This window comes from Musca vetustissima, unplaced genomic scaffold, assembly GCF_032173495.1.
Source record: "Musca vetustissima isolate MV318-11 ecotype Yass unplaced genomic scaffold, APGP_CSIRO_Mvet_v1 utg12664, whole genome shotgun sequence".
Classification (NCBI taxonomy): domain Eukaryota; kingdom Metazoa; phylum Arthropoda; class Insecta; order Diptera; family Muscidae; genus Musca; species Musca vetustissima.
Window position 1 is genome coordinate 541,468 of NW_026885900.1, and position 21,968 is coordinate 563,435.

At 34.4% G+C, this 21,968-nt stretch overlaps 1 protein-coding gene across 1 annotated transcript; it reads right to left on the reverse strand.

Moving 5' to 3' along the window:
• Positions 1-4,271: 4,271 nt before the first annotated feature.
• LOC133333237 (uncharacterized) lies at positions 4,272-21,694 on the reverse strand. Its single transcript, XM_061541564.1, has 4 exons — positions 21,395-21,694; positions 5,332-5,973; positions 4,484-5,263; positions 4,272-4,363 (listed from the first exon to the last, which is right to left on the reverse strand). Exons 1-4 carry the CDS (start codon positions 21,684-21,686, stop codon positions 4,272-4,274), a joined length of 1,806 nt encoding a protein of 601 aa, XP_061397548.1. The 5' UTR covers positions 21,687-21,694.
• Positions 21,695-21,968: the final 274 nt, after the last annotated feature.

Consider the following 21,968-nt stretch of genomic DNA (forward strand, 5'->3'; position numbering starts at 1 on the left):
ACTTTTTTTACAAACATGAACATGCTCAACACACATAATCATTAGAGTTTAGTTTAGCACAACACAACACAACAGAGCACTGCAAAGCACAGCACAGCACCGAAACGAAGACCACGACGACTCTGGCGGAAAAAGGAAGAGCGTGGAAGAGAAAACAAAAAAGAAGTACAAAAACACTTGATATTTTAAAACAAATACTGGGACTGTGTTATTGTTGTGTCTGGAGCACGGAGCCAGGATCCCACCACATTCGATTGACAGATTGATCCCATTGACAGATTCCGTTCCGTCGTAAACAATGTCGGTCGAAAATTGTCGTCACTTTGTGACTGACTGACTTCTTACGTTCCGTCCGTTCCTCTTTGATACACTCGTCGATCAACTCAACTCAAATAGCCATCATTTTACGCACTTTTCGCACATTTTCATTTCGTTGTACATCTTACACTATTAAATACGAAAATCACTTTATGTAACGGTGACTCCGACGCCAACATTCTTTTCTTTTAAGTCTTAAAAATTGTAAAAACTTTGTCGCACATTTTCTAAATGAAATTTATGTTTTTCTTTTTTTAATTTTTTCAAAGGGAGAAGAAAAAATATGATGTTTTGCAATTGAATTGTTTGCTTTTTGACACGATTTTCTGCAGTGTTGTCAATGTGTCGCGATTAGTGTTTGGATTGTGGCCATTTGTAATTGGGGCGATTAAGCGTCAATTTTGGTGTAAATTATGATTTGTTTTAAATTGAAATTATTTGGAATTATTGTTGACATTTAGGGAAATGATACCCGAATGCTGGTAATATGTACTATTTATATCCAAATCTTAAAATTGCAAAAATTTATATCTTTCTGAATATTTCGTTTTTTAATCTTAAAAAAAAGCAAATGTTTGTGCACGGAAGTGTCCCTAAAAACCACAAAATCCTAGTGGTTGAAAAGCAACACATCCATATTTATATAAAATATATAACTTTTTCTTGTGTGTAATCGTTCATGTTCTATTCAGATAATCCACAAATTGTGTAGAAACTTTTTAAATATTTTATAAAAAATTAAACTCCTATGAACATATAAATTGTATGCACAAAAATGCCTCTTACGTAAAATATTCTAAATCATATTACTTGTCAAATAATTAATCTTTCATATTAATATATCACAACAATTACGGCGCTTAATTATTTACAAGTTTTTCTTTTCAATGGGTTGATAACACTTTTTTTGCGATTTTCCTTTTTTTAAGATTCTCACGCTCTCACTGCTATCACTCTCCCTTTTGTGACACTCATTTTGTTTTAATCATTTTTGACATACCACAGCTGTTAGGGTATTACCATTGTAGAAGACAACAGACTCTCTAAACAGGTAACGTAAACAATTATTTATTCACAAATATATATTTTTGTATTAATTCCCATGATCACAACATGATTAATCACCACAACAATTAATGCTTTTTATATTTCTATTTTCTCTTGCACGGCATTGATCTGTTAAATTACACTTTGTTTGACAACTAGAAAATTTTGAGTATTTCCTCTGGTAACACTGCAAAGCGCCTCGTTTACTTTTGTGTGTTTGACATTTCCACCATCTTTCTCACATTGCATGTTGTTCACACACTCTTCTTTTTTGTTTCTCTTCCTCTCCTCTTCTTCTTCTTCGTTTTGCCATTGCAATAGAATTTGTTTAAACAATTATTTGTTTTTATTTTAACATTTAGCACAACACTTACTTTGGCTTTTCAATATCTTACGATGCCTTCATACACACAGCCTGATTGTTTTGCACAGTCGACATTTATTGTGTGTTTCACCTTTTGTCTTGATTTATGTTTTATTTTTCATTTCTTTCATATCCTTGTATTTTAATTTTTTTTCTGTCAAATACTTTTTGACAGGCAGAATGAAGTTGGAAGAAAAAAATGCAAAAACTGCCGTTTTCAATCTATGAATTTTTGACCATTTTCTTTATTATTTAACCACTACTTGACACTATTTGAATGATTTATTCATTATTTTCCACTGCTGAACGATACTATTGAATTTTTTGTTGAAAATTTTAGTATTTTTTTGCGAATTTCACTCACTTAATCCACAAAGCAGCGACCGACTAGGGATACGTAAGGCAACTATCGACATGTCGCAAGCAAAATCGATAGTTTGGTTTGTGTGTTGCTCATCGATGTTATCGATGTTTCATTCGATACGTCAATGTAGTAGTGTTGTATTTGAGCAATATTGGATATCAATGCAAAGTGATTAACGTGCTAATTCATGTTAGCATTTTAGGTGACAGAACAGAAAAGCTTCGCTAAAACGAAGAAGAAACATAAATAAAAACAAACAATGGAAATAAACAAATGAAATGAAAGTTGTATTATGGAAATTGTATGGATTGAAATCATCATCCAATAGGATTTGTGTCACCTGATAATTCGATTAGAATATTACCGGAACCGCCAGCAAATGAGTTATACGATAATATAATGGCAATAGCCTAATTCCAACCGCCAATATTACTTGGTATAAAATGGCATGTTATGATAAGAGATAGATTCCGCAGCAATAGGATTTTGGAATATTGATATGCACGGGGAAATTCGGTGGAAAGTCGAGTAAAATTGGTGTTAGAATTTCAAGAAGCATAGAATATCAAAATTTAATTTTTTTTGTCACCTCTGAGAAATGTCCAAAGTATAAAATCGACTGTCAATCACAGACGGGCGATGTCGAATGTATTTGAGGGTATTGAATTGCATGTTAAATTGAAGAAAATAGCACAGTCCATCGAAGAAATTGTAATCGAACTTGAAGAACTATGGCTCTAGACTTACTAATTTAAAGCATTTTTGTACGTCCTTGATTTCATATTTTATATTGTAACAATAATATTCATTTATGCTAAAATCCGGCGAGTTTAACTATTGGGTTCATAATAAAGTACTTCAGTGGGTTTCATCCGATTCAAAGTTTTATTTTTAAAGAGTAATTTAATTTTACTAAAATAGCCGTAAAGCAGTAAATTATATATTGTAATTTTTCCCGACAGTCCTCTCATTAGTGTCATATTAGTCTACATACATTTAAAATTACAAAATTGTAATAATAAAAAATTAATTTTTATTTTTATTAAACAAATCTGCTGCTCGAATTAAAAATACAAAATCGAATTTTGTAAAAATATTTATGGTTTATTTTTGTCTGATTTTTTGTTTATTTTATTTCTTTTCAATTACAAAGAAAATTAAATTCTTATATTAAACAAGTGTATTTCTTTAATAATGATTCTGGTTTTTTGTTTGTTTGTTTGTTTGTTAAGCAAATAATAGGAATTCAGCATAAAACTTATAAATTACACAAATACTTAATACAAAACAAATTTTAGGAAAAAATAATTTTTGCTTGCAAATAAATGTATTAAGAAGATCATGAATGAATTAAGAAGGTCTTAAAAACGAAATATGTCAATAACTATAAAAAAATAAAATTAGTACTTTGTTAACAAGAGCGGGGAGGGGAGGGGAGCAAGAGAGCAGGGGGGGGGGGTCTATATGAAAATGAATTGAATACCGTACTTTGTTAAAATACAAAATACTTCCCATTAGAGGAAAAAAACGAATATTGAACATTATCGCATGAAGTATCTGCACACAATTCATGGTGGGCGCTCTCGCTCATTCCCAATAACCATGATGGGGTCGATAGTAGATAATACTCTTCATTTTGCAATGTTATATCAATATGTGTGTGTATAGAGAGTTGTTGGGTATTAAATGATAATGATTTTAAATTACAATATAATAATTAGTATACATCGAAAAAGGAAGATTAAAATAAAAAATAGTAAGATAAACACATTAATCTATCAAATCAAAACGAATTATAAATTTGAGATCTTTTTTTAATAAATTTAAATAATGAATTTAGTTTGTTATCTGACAATACATCATACTCTTAGTACATATGTATGTACGATTGAAGATACGCTTTGTTGCGGTTGTTGTTGTTGCATATAGTTATAAACATTAGATAGTTAACTAGTCGATAAGAATGCAAAACTAAAAAACTAAGTTTTTCTAATTTGCTTTCCATTGCCAGTGGGGGGGTGGTGGTGGTGGTCAATTAGTAGTGGCTGTGGTGGTGGTAGATTTTTAAAATTTCTCCAAATATCACTTCTTAAAATATCACTTCACTCCAAATGCCTTAAATGTAATTAGTTAGTGGTGAGCAGCAGCAGCAGGCAGGGCCTTTTTTTGGCGATGGTATTATTTACGCATTTCTTTGCTTTCTTGCAATCGTTTCCAGGTATCGCCCAAAGCTTTTGCAAAGTGATCATCGACCGAGGCGAGTACTTCGGCACTGCTATTGCTACCGCTGGTGGTAGTTGAGTTGCTCTTTATGGTAGCACTTGAGGCAGTAGATGGTGACGGAGATGAGGGAGACGACGAGGAAACTGTATTATTGGCGTTTCCAGCGATAATAATGTTGGGATTCGTGGTACTGGTGGGCGATGCTGGTGGTGTGGGATTATTGGTTTTTATACTCTGTAGTCCAGGTTCGGTTTTGATGCGCATTATTGCCGGTAGTGTGGGTGAGGCATTTGGCAGGGCAACATTTGTAACCACTGCCGGCGTTTGGCCAGGCGATGAGGATGGTGAATTTTCAACCGACGTGAAACGTGACAGCGTTATGGCGGAAGACTGCTGCGAAGACGGTTGAGTGATGGGCAATGGGGAAGCTGTTCGGGATCCGGCCGTACTTGACATTGGCGATTGTGTGGAGCCAACTTTGATTGATGGTGATTGCGGTGATGGTAGAGGTGTTTGAGACGTCACAGACGTTGCTCTCTGCAGTGCCAACGGTTGTTGCTGCTGTTGCAAGGGTGCTCTTACCACCAATGGTAGCGGTGGTGAATTATGTCCTGAAATATCTGCTGGCCCTCCTTTCGTATGAGCTGCCAGAATTGCGGCAGGCGACAGCAAGACCGAGTTGGGTTGTTGTTGATGGGCCGGAGTTAATATATTGGGATAGGCTGGAGGCGGAGCAACCACTGCAGATTGGGCGCCCGAATGTGAATGCTGTAAAGCGGAAAAGGTTGTAGACGCTACCGGTGGTGGGGTCCGAGCATGAGCTGCTGGTGGTTGCTGGGCTGGCTGTGGCGATGGCGTCTTGGTTGTTTGGCTAGCAGGTGACTTCTTGGCAAACAGAGCAAAATAATCATTGCCCAAAGAACGACGGAAATGCTCATCAATGGATTCTGTAAATATAATGGAAACAATGATAAATATGACGCCTGAGGTGGAGGTCGCATGAGGCATTACTTACCAGAGCTGCGATTGTCATTTTCGCGATTGGCCAACAAAGCGTTATCTCTCGAGTCTCGTTTTGGAGGCGCCTGAGTGATAACGCTGGGCCGAGGCAGCGTTGATATATATTGTGAACCTGGTAGGGGTTCACGATAAGGAGGTGGTGGTGAATTTCTCTGTTTTAAACTGCTCGATACGGACATGTCCAAGGGTGCATCTTCCATATCAGCTTCATTCAATTCATCGTGCCGAACAATGTGCATATTGCCATGCGAAGCAACAGGAGGTGGTGGCGGTGGTGATGGTCGGCTTGTGGTTTCACAAAGCGGACGCATGCCTGCGGCAGCGGCAGCAGCCATCATCATGGAAATTTGATGGGCGTTTGAGTGTAGTTGTGTTGTTGCAGTCGTTGTTACTGTACTATGGGGTGACGTTTGTCCATGGGCTATGGGCGTTGGAGAGGAACAAGGTGATATACCTCTTGCACTACTTGCTGAAGAGCCGGCTGGAGATGCAAGATGATGCTGCTGCTGATGATGGTGGTGGTGGTGATGATGATGTTGTTGCTGCTGCTGTGGCGGATGATGATATTCTCCGGTGCGTAAACGTCTCTCACGACGCCATGCTGTGGTGGGCAATTCCTTAGATGTCAATCTAGCCTCTGAAAAGTAAAAAACAGAGTAGGACAGTTTTATTAAATTGTTGCTGTCAATTTTTGTGATTAATTCTGTAGGATGGGGTGGGTGGGGTAAGACGCAAAGAGATGTTAACACAAACAATTTGAGATGTCTACATGTGGGTGTTTCTATGAATCACAAAATAAGATTGGAGGCAAAAATCTCTGCAAAACAAAACGATAAAAAACGAATATCAATTGCAAAAGGAACGAACCTCAGTTAATGCCAAACGTGACTTTGGCATTCTCTTTTTTGTTGCTCTTGCAGGTCTCCTCTCATTCATGGAGATTGTGGCGTTTTTGTTGCTCATTCATGATTGTGAGTGCGAATGGTTTGTGTGTGCGAGTGTGTGTGTGGGGCGAGTGATGTGCGATAGCTAGAAACGGGTTTGTTGCCTAAGTCTTTCGTTTTCCTTTTGGATTTACAGTCCATTTTATTTAGAAATGGAGGAAAACAAAACAAACAGGCAAACGCACACAGAAGAAACAGGGAACGACAACAACAAAAGTCTCCACAAATATAAAGTTCAGCGCTAAACTTTAAATTAGGGGAGACTCATTATAAGCAAAAACATATCCATACGGTCGCTCGCTCCACATCGCACACCGCTCACAATGTGGGCATTGCTGGATGAAGGGAGCATGTCGTTCACACATACACACAACAGCAACAACAACATTTTTAAATATATTCCATGAGCATACGACGACAACAATAACAAGAACAACAACCAACAATACAGAGGAGAAGAAGAAAACTAGTTTTGCTACCGTGATACGCTTTACGTTTTGTTTGTTACTATTACGCGAACTTAAAATGCTACGTTCAAAATGTTATTGTGTTTGTTGTTGTTGTTGTGTGTGTGTGGTGTATAATCTTTGTTCGTAGTGGTTTTTTGCTACAATTGTTTGTATTGCCACAAAAAAGCACAACATAATCATTATCCTAAGCATAAGGAAATTCAAAGAATAATATTTTTAAAAACGTTTTAGAATATCAATATTATGTATATTATAATTTATTTACAAAAACATTAATTAAGACTCTTTGAAATATAAAATATGCGATTAAAAATTATTTTAGTTTGTACCTCTTTATCCCGATATATTATTGTACTATTGAAATTTAAAGTCTCGAATTGTAAAAATTAGTTTTTGGTATTATTTTTGGTCAACTAAAATAGATTACTTTTTAGGGTAATTGTCCCATATAAGAATCATTAATTTAACCCATGATATTTTTAATTTCCCACTTTTTTATAGAACAGGAAATGTGCGTATATGTGTTTTTTCGGTTTGGCGGACATCCTTTCCAAGTTTACCATCTTGCCAATAATTTCTGTGAGACAACTCAAAGAAAGACAGTCCAAGTTGGTAACCAGTTTTCGTGAATTTCATTGATAAAATTCCAAAATAAAGCATTGCTGGAAAAATGCAGCAGCAACATCCCTTCGACTTTTTGCTTCAAGCACAAATGCTTTGCATAACTCGTATAGGTATTTTTAAATGAAACCTACACTGGCAACTTCCTTCGTGGACATGGATCCACCAGAACCTGAGGATGGGACAAGAACAAGAACAAAAAAAAAATAAACTGCAAATCCCGAAGATGTTATTTTTGGTTGTGATGTGGGTTGTTGTACGTTGTTGATGGTCTTCTCTTACAAAGCCAATAAAACGCATCTGAATTTTTGAAATATTTTCATGGAGAAGAAGAAGAAGATGGTACAGAGGACCATCGTTTATATATACAATTTTATTTGATATTGTTACGGACTGGCTGACCATGTATATATGTGTAGTGAAGGAACGCATGCCTAAACTGTTTCTTTTTCTTGGTGTTGTTGTTGTTGTTGTTATTTGATATTCTACTCCTTCGTTTCCTGTCAGACGACTAACCAAAGGCATTGTTGGGTTGGATGTTTGTTGCATGGAGATACTACGAACACGCAATCTGAAGAAGTCAACAAAAAAATTAAAGTTATTTTTGCACGCCAGTCTGGCTTTTACTAAGGTAAAGAGCAAAGTTTTGATGGTCTTTATTGGCCTTTTTTTTTCTTTGTACAGACTCTGCTGCACCTTTTATATCTGCAGGAATATCATCCAGAATGCAGACAGATGGACAATGTCTTCGATGCTCTGTTTGAAAAGGTTTTTTTGGGTGTGTGTGAATTTTTTTTAGATGATAAGAAGAAGAATATATGGTCAGTGTTCCTGGTCAATAAAAGAGAACATCTGTTGCATTTGTTGTTTAGGGAGAATATAAAATCTTGGATAAAATGAAAAACTTAAAAAAAATATTATGGCATTAAAAAATGTTTTTTTATTCAATCTTTGGGGTTTTTCTGGGATTCATACGTATGTATGTGTGTGCTATGTGTATATCAGGGCGTAATCACGCACTGGCGGGGGAAATGTTACTCGAACGTTATTAATGATGTTGGGAAGATATTTTCAAACTGATACATAAACGTTGTTCTTGGGCTTCCCACATAATTTTTTTCATTTAAATTGTTGTTGTGATTACTGGAATAGGAAATATAGATAGATTTTTTGATTTATTGTTAAGCTCAATGGGTCATTATACATAACGGTTTTATTTAATGAAAATTAAAAATAAAAAAGAGATGGAATTTTTATGGCTATTTCCTTATTGCTTTACAAATGTAACGCCCACATTGAAAATCCAACAACATTCCAATATGATTAGTTTATTTCCCATTTCCCGGCCCATTAAAATAGCTAAAAAAACATTTCCAATAACAGCTTCCGTTTTTGTCAATGGTATTTAATTTTTTTTTTGTGGGTTGTTGTTGCGTTTTGGTTTATGGTGTTTTTTTTTTAATTTTTTAATATTAAATATGACACAATGGCGACAATATGTATTGAATTTTCAAAATTTTGTCACGTTTTCTCGCGGCAAAGCTGAAATAAAATTTTTAAAATTCATTACCTATTTATGACGAAGAAAAAAATTAAATAAAACGACAACAAAAACACTTATTGTATGCATGTCTTCTTCTGTTTGTTGTGTATAAAAACATAAATGTTTTTTGTTTTGTAGGTTATGTAACAACGACGACAAGGCCTTACCAAAAGCGGAAGTTTACATCAGAGCGGAATTGAAGGGGGAATGAGATAACAATCAAAAATACCATCGAAATAAGTATGTCACAGACAATAGAATTGTTGTGGAGAAAAATTCCATTGAGACCAAAAAAAGGTAAGAGGGAGGCACCTCAGGTTTTTATAGAAATTTTGCGACCAATTTTCTTTAGGAATTTCAATGAGACCACAAAAATGCAAAAATAAAGGGGACTACCTCAGGTGTTAATAAAATTTGTGACCAATTTTCTTTGCACCAAGTAAAATTCGTCAGAATTGGTTCAAGTTTAGCTTCCATATATTTGGCTGTTCGATTTCTCATCAACGGCCAATATTTGTACGATTAAAAAAAATTTGGACTGTAAATGATCCGATTTTATGTAAATGAGATGCCACACCCTATATTTTTCCGATTGGGTATCATTAGTCGGTAGTGTGCGATCTCGGTTTCTTTATATTAAAAAAATACGCTCAAAATTATCTTTCGTTTCTAGAGCTGTCCAAATTTGGTCCAAAAGACTATTTTCTCTTTAAGATTTTAGTCGGCAGTGTGCGATCTCGGCTTCTTTATAAAAAATTCGCTCCGAATTATCTCTCGTTTCTTGAGCCGTTCAAATTTGGTCCAAAAGACTATTTTTTTCTTTTAAGATTTTAAAAGGATGCTCGAAAGAAGTATTTGCCAAATGATTATTTGGAAGCAAAGGGGGTATACTTTTTTTATCAACCTGTGGGCCTGTCTGCACCTTTGTAGATGCTAGATTACTCTAATTCAGTCTTCTATAGAAATAAAAACGTGTATTAATTCTTAGTAGATATAATAGAATTTCAATCTTCAATTTATTGGTAGATATATGAATGGATCTCTTTGATATCCTTCTCCTCATTTTTTACAATTTTCTGTTTTACAATTCACACAAAAACCAAAAAATCCGTAAAAATCTAAAAGAAACAAACAAAATAATTAATTATTTTTTTTTCTTGCAGTGACTAAACTAAAAAACAACAAACAAAAACAATAACAACAACTGCTTATATAACCGTGTGAAACGAAACTAGTTACCAAGTGGCCCGGTATCGAGCGAGCTCTGGCTATAACATTCGAGGGGGAGAATGAGTTATGAGAAATGAACCCCGCCAAACTCCACCTCTCCTCTTGCGAAAAGAAATTTTTGCAGACATTCCCACTTTTTTGACAAATTTTTCGAAATCTCAACCCACAGAAATAACACACATGCATGCATACATCCATACTCGTCGTACAGACATAAAAATAATAGCAACATCAGCAGAAAGAAGTTCAAGTCAGAAAATAAGAAATGAAAGAAAAAAAGCCAAACGAAACGAAATAACAGCTTATAAGACAAACGACCGGAAATTTGTAATAAAACAAAATTTAAATGTTGTTGCAGCAGCAGCAGCATGATTTCCCCCTTGATTTAAGCGCACACACATATAGGCTGGCGGCTCGCAGCGTAGAAGCAGACTAGTGACTCCAACCACAAGAAAAAAAGAAGTTAACCATATTTTACTGATCCACATACAAACAAACACACAATCTTTGTATGGTGGTGGGGGGCACAACATTGTCAGAGTTATCCTCTCCTTTTATGAATTAAAACCAAAACAAGTTGCAAAGCACAACGCAACGTAAAACACACCCGCTTTTGATGATAACACAAAAAATAAAAAAAAAATCCAGTTTCTTTTTTAATTTTACTTTTGGAAAATTTGCAAGAAATCATGTTAGGCTTTGTTGGTATCCCAAGAAGAGGAGAGGAGTCCGTTTTTTTCTTTATTTTTATTATTATTGTTATTATTAAGCCAAAGAGGTTTGGCCAACAACACATAGAGGTTTTAACCTTAGTTACTCTTTATGTTGACGTTGTTGTTGTTGTTGTTTTGAGTGGAGTGTGTGAGTGTGCGTTGGCTTCATCCATCCATCTGTCTACCAAAGGAACTGTGAACTGATCACCGTCCCCACAGTTGTTGTTGTTGTAGTGTTGCAACGACGACGACATGAGTGGCTACTGATTTTTATTTTATGGCTGTCTGTCTGGTCTGCCAGAGTGTTTCATATGTTTGATATTTTTATGTTATTCTCCTCATTTTCTTTTTTTCTGGCAAAGATTTATTTATGACTGCATCTGCATGCAGCAGCTTTTTACGAAAAATACAAGCGGCGTTGTTTGGTGGCTCTGCTCAAAAACTCCAGTAGCCCAGGAAACATAAATGCATGTCTGTTGGTTTTTCGGGTTTTCAGGTTTGTTGTTGTTGTTAGTGTTTTAGTTTCAGTTTGGTTTCATTAATGGCTACGAGGATTTGTTCACATCTCTTCTTCCCCTTATTCGTCGTCATCTTGTGGAGTTTTGTAAAATGAGGCAAATGGCAAATGTTTACACTTTTTGAACGTTTGTGTGTGTGTATGTTTGAGTGCATGGTATATGATCGTAATGGTTTCTCTCCTGTCAAAGGATATATTTATGACTTCCCTCAGAGAAGAAATTATTGAAATTTGAAATATTTTTCCTTATAAACCCTGTAAATGGGTTTCGAGGGTACACAGAGGGATATATAATCCGATCCGATTCGGGGTATTCAAAATTAACAAAATGTAAACAAAATTACTTTGTATTTCAGTCTTCTCTGAAAATCACTTCGAATCCTCCTTATCAAAATTTTTGTCATCATAAGTCTCCAGTGAAGGATAAAGTCTTCAAAAACATTACCATCCGTCAAATTCTAAGAATGCCTGGATTATTGTTTTTGCAGACGCCAAACATGTGCAAATCACATTTCCAGGAACACATTGAAATATATTTTCATTTTGAAAAAAAAAAACTTTTTTTCTTTTCGAATACTATTGAGTGAGTTTTGTGATTGTTTATTCTGCGGAACGTGCAGTTATTCAGTTCAGCTGGTGGTGGCGGTGGACACCTTAGCTAAAATTACAAGTATAGCTGACAAGTAGCAATAGCTTTATTTCGGTTTGGTTCTTTGAATTTGAATTTCAATTCACGTTTTTAAATGTTTCTGTGGCCGGCTTGACGACTGACTGCTTCAAAAGTTCTTCTGTCTTGTGGCCGAATTTTTCGTTCGTTTGATATTTTATTCTCTTTCCGTCTGAATTGAGTTCGTTTCTGTTTTTTTGGTGTGCCTTTTTCTTCAAGTTTATCTGTTTGGGCTGGTTGAGTTTAGCTTGTTGTTTTTTATTTTATTTTTTTTTTTATTAATTTTAAGAATAAGGCCATGTACAAGGCCATTGGACATTAATTTAGTTTTGTTGTTGTTGTTTTTTCATATACAAATGTAAAGTTATATATTTATGTACGTATGTTTATATTCTTATAACATTTCTAGAGAATTATAATTCATGTGTATGCGTGTACCGGAGGGGATTACGTGATTAAAGAGCATTGTCGGACGAGTTGTGGACGTCAATCATTGGCCCAAATGTCCGAGAAAGTGATTCGACAAAGACGACAACCAACAACGATTTATGTTGAACAATATAAACATTAATACAAACTGACATGTTTGTATGTCATTTGCTCGATGAACAACAAATTATGTGACATTGTAAATTTGAAAAAAAAAATGGTTGAAGTTAATAAATGAAGTCAGCTAGCTAAATGGAAGTGTGGGTGGGAGTCATTGAAAATATGAATATTGATACGAAGCAAATCATTTCGAAATTTAATTTAAAGAATTTTTGTAAGGAGGAGTTTTTAATAATAAAAAAATAGTGAGAGGAGCAGTATAGTCGGAGGTGGCCGACCATATGATACCCTACACAATTTCCACGAAAATCTAACTTTCTGTGGTTCTATATTCTGAGCATGGATTGTCCATGCTTTCGCGATATTTGCACTCTCTTTGCCGATAAGAGGTCAACAAATATTACTATTATTCAGAACAGCCCTTCTAATTACTTGTCAAGATTCCCTTCACCGTAGGTTGTGTTGTGATGTTCGGCTTTCGATTGCGGCCGATAAATCGACTCGAAAAACACACAATTAAGTTTTCGGTCCATTTCATCCCAATATTAGTATCTGATCATCACCGAAAATTATAGGCGTTGTCCTTGACCATTCCATAGACCATAGATGCTCAATTGAATGAACAATTTCAGCGCTATATTACCGACCTAGACGGACGGGCACATGTCTAGATCGACTCAGCTAGTCGAGAAATGACGATCGGTATACTTAAAGGTGGGTCTAGGACCAATATTTCGCGGCGTTACCAACTCTTGGGGCTGCACCAAGCTATAATACCCTGACAACATAATTGTATAGGGTATAAATAGTACGTTAAGACTTTGTTGTAAATATTCTCAATTCAACTGACAATTAGTTCCATAATGTTGCGACGCGTATAACAAAAAACTTTTCAAACGTGGCTTTATAAATTTTGGGTACACAAATCTATCCGCCTGTCTGTCCCTTTCTTAAAATCACGGTATAGCTTTGAATGGGATACATCGGTTCAAGATTTAATATAGCCCCCGTATAAAGGTACCCCAAAATATTCGGTATTTTGGGAGCTGGGGTATGATTTTGAACCAAAGATACATTATTTTAGTATTTTTCTAATTGGCTGGCAAATCTTGATATCAATAAAACATTTATTGGTCCACTTTTTCAGATGGGACATTGGGGATTTCAACCAAACAAGTTCTAAATTATTATTTTGGATTATCTTTTGTGTAGCAAATCTTCAATAATTATTACATTTTTAGAGCAGCCCCCATATAACGGCACATCCATAATTTTCTTGTTTCCGGTAAATTGAAAACGTTTTCAAACCAAATCGGCTGTAATTTAGAATTTTGGGTTGTCATTGGGTAAAAAATCTGTCTACAAAAACTATCATCGTTGTCCCAAGTTTCGGAGTAGATAGTCACCCTATAACGTTAGTCCAATCACGTTCTTAAACCGAATTGGCTGTAATTTAATATTTTTGATTAGAACAAATGTCGGGGTGGACCCCGATTTTCGATTCGGCCCGAACTTAATGACGGCCTATAAAAATTCAATGAAATTTCTTTATAAAACTTTCAAATCAATATATGTATTTACATATTTGTTTTACGAAAAATAGATATACCACACGACACAGATTTCAAGCGTTTTTTTTTGTTTTTTGTAATCCTCATAAATATTTTTCCTCACCAAGAAAAAGTTGTCCATTTTAGGATTTTCCAATGGAAAAAATAAAATGCATGCCATACATACACACACACACTCATTCACCAATAACATGCATGAATGCATAGAAAATCCGCAGAATAATATTCATTACAAATCCGAAGGTTTATATGCCGCTTAAAGTGCATATAAATAACACGTAAAGCTATCAACAGAAAATTAAAGATTTTTGTTGTTGTTGTTTTTGTTATTTTGCAAAAAAGCAAAGAAGAAGAGAAAAGCCAAAACATAGCGCTGTAGTGCACACACAAAAAACCGATTAAATTAACATGGAAATTGGAAAAACTTCAGTCAGTCAGTCAGTGATGGTGTTTTAACGCCATTAAAAAGCCATTGAGATGGGGAGGGGGCTGCACTGCTCTCCCCTCCCTCTTTGCAATGCTATCTAATGGTAAATCTAATATCAAAACAAAACAACAGCAAAAATAAACCAACATAATGTTACTCTTGAGCGAACTAACGAGGAGCCACCAACCACAAATAGCAGCAGCAACAACAGCAAAAAAGTGATGGTAAACATTATTAAGACGCCAGCCATAAAAGGCGTTTAAAGCTTATGAATCATCATCAGCAGCAGCAGCAGCCAAGCGCTAATAGCGCACTTGCTTGTCTGTCTGTCCGTGCATCTGTCCGTCTGTCTTTTGGTTGTTCGGTCGTGTGTGATTGTTGTGTCTTTTTTTGATGGTGTTGCTGGTACTGTTTGCGATTTGTTGTTGATTGACTGGCTGGTTGGTTCGCTTGCCTAACTGCTAAACGCCTGTTAGCCTAAGCTAAGCTGACAGAGCTAAACGGGTACACCAGACAACGGCAGACTTGTGGCAAACACACACACACACAAAAAGTAATACCAAAAACCTATTTGTTTTCACATGTACGAGAATGTTCAGAGACAACAACTACACAAAAATAATACCAAAACATTAGTAATAAACCACATAAAAAATTGTATGCAATTTATGCCAAAACACAACAACAAAAAAGAAATAAATAATAATAAAAAGAAGCAGAGCTTAAAAATAGCAATTGGACTATTGAAAAACTCGATAACTTATTTTTAAGCTTTTAAAAATAAAAAGAATAACATTTCTAAGCTTAAACATACCAAACCGCATGTTTGGTCCAATCGACACTTAGCTGACATATAAACAGACAACTAAGCGTTCCATGGTCAAGCGCTATGAGCTGTTTGTTGTTGTTACATTTTAATTTTGCTTCTATACATTTTATGATTCATTAAAAAATCGTAAACAAAAAAAGTGGCAGCATCAACAACAATGCCAAGTTAATGGAATAAAACTTAAAATAACAAAAATAACCCATAAAGTATATATTTTTAGATTTCTTGAAATAACCGTCGAAATTTATAAAAATAACTAATTAATGAATAAAACATAAAGACAGCCAACTAATTGATTTAGAAGAAGAAATAGCCACCGAATAAGCATGGATGGTTTTGTTTAAATTTATTTAGCATAATGGGTTTTAGGTTAATTTAGAAATAAACAAATAAAATAGAAAATGAAAAATTGCATACTTTTGGGTGTCTCTGACACGCACACACAAAGGATGGTGATAAATCATAACAATTGCTGATCATTCTCTAGAATCATGACCACAATTACCAAGGAGAAGCCTTGCTAGTAAACAAATCATGAACCAAAAACCCAAAGTCAATGAAATAGAAAAAATTGTCACGATCCGGAGTTTTTGGTTTCAGAAAAAAACAACCATGTTCATTATCAACGTTTAACTAATAATGTGTTTGTGTGTGTGTGTTTTTTAAGTCCTACAAGCCATAACACGTGTCGTGTATCATTTTCTTCGGGTGATTATTCATCAAGTTATTGACCTATAGAAGACATTAGTTGTGGGATTTTTTTTCCTAAAATTCATTCATAAAAAATAATATTTATTTAAATAACTACAACAACAAAAAATAAAGCAGGAGCTTTGGAAACATGTGTAAACAAAACTGCTGTTTTATTTTGTTGTTGTTGTTATTTAAAAACGTATATATATATATATATATATATATCTAAATGTCACGTATTATTAAGCACACGATCTGTTAGTGTTCTTCAAAAAAAAAATTAATAATTATGTGTCACAAACTGATGTTGCTATTAAATATTTCTAAGTACGTATATCAAAGTCCATTAAAAAATAGATATAGTTTCAATGTCAGCAACAATAAGAAAAATATATGAAAAAAACAATATCACAATTAAATTTAAAGGCAAGCAAATTGAACAGAAATTTAGTTAAAAAGATTAATATTATGTTTTTTCCAGAACATCTTTGAAATTTGAAGAGTACTGCTGAAAATATCATGAACAACAAAAACATCTGGTTTTTATTAAATCCACCCCTTTAAAAGCCCATTAATTAACTTTTGTAGGTATACCCTCAGTAGGGCGCGCCAATTTGTATAGAGCCGAAAAAATCGATTAAAACTAGCCCCTAGAATGATTCTATGGACAAATCTAAGCAATTTTGGTGAAGGAACCATAGGTCTCCACTTAAAAAAAAAAAAAATATATTTTTCCCCTATAACATCATTTTGTTTCAAAATTCGATTTTATATTCATCGTCATATTATCTTGGAGTCAAGAAATTAATTTCAGATCTTTATTTTTACCTATGACCACCGCCAGAGGGCGTTTCATGCATATTTTTCTAATTTTCGACTATTATCGGAAAAAATCAAAGTTTTTAGGTATAGGGAAAAATAATTTTTTGAAATATGGTAGACTCGAAAATCGAGATATACCTATATTTCCTGTGCCAAAGTTTCTTAGATTTGTCCATAGAATCATCCTAGGGTCTGGATTTAATCGACAAAAAATTTGGCCCGCCCTAACCCTCAGCCTTATGGCTAATGAGGGTATATACACTTTTATACTGCAAAAATGTGTCTCATCGAAATATTGGTTTTAGACCCCATGTTTCTTTGGACCAAATCCGTTTCAGATAATTTGGAGTCGATTTATTATTGTCCGTCCGTCTGTCTGGACGGCTGGTGCGCACGATAACTCTCGAATGGAGTAACCGACTTCATTCAAACTTTGCACATCGTAGTATTTCTACCAAACTAAGTTCAAGTTCGAAGATTGGGAAAATCGGTCCACTGCTTTTGATACCTTCCCCACAAAATGGTAAAAATTGTGCTAAAAATAATTTTATAATATCATACGAAAGGACTATCCAATTTTAATCAAACAAGCCAAGATGAAGTCCCAAGATGGGACCCATTGGTCTGCTCCTTTTGGTAGCTCCCCAAAATGGAATGTTTGATTTGAACCAAACTACGTACAACGTACTAAGCCTAGATCAGGTCTAAAGATGGGACCCATTGGTCCACTCCTTCTGGTACCTCCCTTACAAAGGGTCAGCATTTTTTAATATTTATAAATCCAATATCAGTCGAATGGAATGTCTGATTTGAACCAAACTTTGCACAACCATTTAATGGGAACCATTAAATCCACACCTGTTTGGAATTCTTACAATTTTCTATTAAAACATGTAATTTAAAAAAATCTGCTGACTTAACTTGAATAAATTATCCTTGTAAAAAATTGTAAACTCTCAGTACACAACTGTCAAATCCGCTCTCTCGCTACATTTTTTGGTGGTGGACTTTTAAGTAAATAAAAAAAAAAACCCAGTAAAAAGATATACCAATAATTACAAATTATTTAGTAAACATACTTATGGAAATTTTCAACCTAAGGTTGTCGAATTTTTTATGAAGATTTTTTTTTTGAAGTCATGTTTGAAGTGAATAAAAAGTCAATGGCTTTTTAAAACCCACATAAAAATTGTTTTGAAAAATAAAATAAATCTTATTAATTTGTAATACATTTAAATAATTATGAATAGAAAAATGTCGTCGCCCACTAATGGCATTTACATTTTATTTTAATTAGTCTTTCAAACCAAAAAAAAAAAAAAAACATACGATGCGCACGCGCACAACTAATGTCGCACGACAGAAACGCCACCAAGCCACTGCGTGGACATTTAATAACTTCCATCACAATTCTAAATTTATTTGAAATTTCAATACATATACATAGTTTATGAAATTTGAAAATTTTTTGCGTAGGCTTTTCTTTTTATTTTTTTTGGAAATCATCATCAGAGTCTGGCGTTAAATGACAAAAACGCTTACAAAGCACGACCATTTTCGAATATGTAGTAGGCTTTATGGTATTTGTTTTTTTTTTTGTACATGAATATTTTTGTAATAAAGATTACAATAAAATGCCATTCATTTCTTTTGTTGTCTGCCTAGTTTTTTTTTTTTAATTTTCTTGAAAGAGATATTAGATCAACATTTTTTTAATGGCCATTCAAGAAAACATTTTTTAATGATGATATTTTTTGTGTTTTCATCAAAATAAATTTATCAACAGAGAGACATGCCGACAATGCGAAGGCGTATCGTGATGCTCGAATGATGGTTTTGTTGTTGTTAGCGGGAAGTGTGCCCAATGTTTTTTTCTTTAAAAAAAAATAATAATAAACACTTGGAATTTTATTATAATTCTATGGAAAATGTTTTATTTTATGTTCCATAATTTGTTTAACGATGTATGGATGTTAATAAAAAAAGAAGAACAACAAAAAATAAACAAATGATATTATTAATTGTATGTTAACAAGAAAGCCGACATTTAAAAAAATTAATATTTAATACGGCACATTTTTTAAAGATTTAATGTGTAGATTGTCCCCTATTAATCCCAAAGGAATTTGGACTCGTTTAAATATTTAATAGAACAGATTTTAAAAGGGAATTTTAGCACCCAAATTCCATAATTTTTCGAATAATACAATGAAATATTTTTCCAATCAAATACCAATTTTCCAACATTTTTTTCCATTCCATTTTTCATTTTTGGTTTTGATTTTCGCAAAATAAAAAAAAATCCTATCAAACCAGAGGTTTAATTAATTCCCAATTAGCTTAGTTCTGTGATATTTCGATGAAACGTTTCGTTGAATAGTAAACTAATGTAAATTTGCCAGCAGACTGATATTTTATGCAAATGAACAAAAAAAGGCGACATTGGGGCCAAAACACACACACACACACAAACAGATTCTTAACATTCCTTAACACAGAATTGTTGTTATTGTTACCTTATAAAAAATCGATATTTACAAATCAAATATTTAATGTGTGACTCAATATATAGGTATAACAACAACCACAACATCACCGAACGATTTGTATACAAATCGACATTTTTATGGTGGGCCAACGCCACCCATTAATGGCTATTGTGTGTGTGTTTGGATACAATAATGTCCATCCATACCACATCTGATGACTGTTAAGAATAGGAATGTGTTGTGTTTTGTTATTGTTGGTTTTTTGACTGGGAGAGAGAGAGAGAGGGGAAAATGTTGATAAAAAATATGCCCCCATCAAATTCCACAACAAACTAAAACAAACAAATTCTTTCAGTTTTTTTCTCAATAATTAAAAACAAAAAATACTAATAATAATAAAATCGTGCAAGAATTTCATATTCAAACAATTATGAAGATGAATGTGGTTGGCGGTTGAGTGAGTTGTCGCGTTTGTAGTTGACTATTAATTTATGTAAATTAGAATGTGTGTGTGTCAACCATGCAATTAACTTGGTCATGGAAATTATGGAATTTTATTTCTGTTAATTGGAAGGAAGAATAAACGAAAAAAAATCCTATTGGGGATAAAGGACCTTGGTGAGTATACGAAAACCCAGAAGGCAAAAATCTCCGTAGATCAAAGTTTGGGGATTATTATACATGAAGGTATTGTCTAATAACTTTGTAGCTATTGTATGTATTTTTTTAATTTCATTTTCAATAAAATCGAATGAGGATTTTTTATAACCTCAGCCGTATGGCTAATGAGGGTATATACACATTGATACGGTGAAAATGTGCCTCATGGAAATATTGGTTTTAGACCCCATATTTCTTTGGACCAAATCCGTTTCAGAAAATTTGGAGTCGACTTACACATGTCCGTCCGTCCGTGCGTTGTCCGTCTATTTGGTGCGCACGATAACTCTCGAGGGGAATAACCGATTCCATCCAAACTTTGCACATCTTAATATTTCTTTTAACTTAGTTTATGTTCGAAGATGGGGATTATCGGTCTACTCCTTCTGGTACCTCCCCCACAAAGTGGTCAAAATTGTGCAAACAATTAATTTTATAATAACATGTAAACGGAATATCCGATGTACAACCTATTTATTATCTTTACCATGCCTAGATCAAGTAGGAAGATGGGACCCATTGGTTCACTCCTTCTGGTTCTTCCCCAACAGAGGGTCAAAATTTTCAATATTTATGAATCCAATATCAGACTAATGGAATGTCGGATTTGAACCAAACTTTAGACATCCTATTATCTTTACCAGGCCTACCTCATATAAAACGAATAAAAAAACCTGTGTATAACTCCGAATACCTCCTCCGCATACCATTGGGTGAGGGTTTATATCTGTCGGCAACCCCAACTGACTCTTTTTTACTTGTTGTAAAATATTTCGTCTTTCCATCTTGATTCTTTTTGTGTCCTTATTTTATTGAATCGGACCCCAGTTATCACAAAATTCGATCAATATTCGGGGGATTTATACCGATTAATACTTTCACTGAAAAAATACTGTCATTTCTCGAACTCGAACTCATGGAGGTTTAAAAAATCCATTGGCTTTTCAGAGACAAAGATTGCTTCTAAGGAGGTTTCAATATTTAATTTTTAAAAATTAAATAGTTGTCCGTAAGGAATGCTTGTGGTAATTTCCCCAAAGGGACAAACGATATGGGGCTAAAATGCCAGCAGATAAGCATTTCTGTCTTCAGTCACTGGGACATTTTATTATATTTAATTTATTGTTTCCAGGGTCCATGATTTTCAAAACAAAATAAATATATACCCAAAACTCATTACAAATTTCAATTGTCTTCAATTACTTTTACTTTTCCCCATACTTATTAAACTACTTGCAACCGTTCCATGCCTTTGAATCCCGCCCTACATTTCAATATTTTATTTTTAGACAGTGTGTAGCAAATAAACAAACCTTTTTGCATTTGCTGCTGCTGTTGTTGTTGCTGTTGCAATTGCTGTTGTTGTTGCCTATATAAATGATGATGTACAGCGGCAGCCTGTTGCAAATCACGCCAGGGTTGCCACAGCAAACTGTTCGCCATATTTGTATCGTCGTGTTGATTGGGATGCAACGTTAAAGGGTTAACACCGATCCCGATCCCTGATGCCGATGAACCTTGCAGTTGTTGTTGCAATTGTTGTTGATGCAGCAGAAATTGTTGTTGCTGTTGTTTGAAGGCATTAACAATGTAGAGGTAATCCATGTTTGAATAGAAACCGAACGAAAGAGAATGGTCGTCGGTTTGTCGCGGCAAGTCGCGTCGCCTCGTCAGTAGTCAAAAGGAAGAAGCGGAACGCGGAAATGTTGATGGTACAGTGGTTTTCCTGATGGCATAAAATTCGGAGCCGTTTTTCCTTGCTCTTCTTGTGCTCTCCGTCTATTATAGTCTTGATAATTAGTTTTTGTCGTTGTTTTTTATTACAAATTTATTGATATAATTTTTTATGAGAGCATTTTTATGGCATATTTCTTTGAATTTAGATTT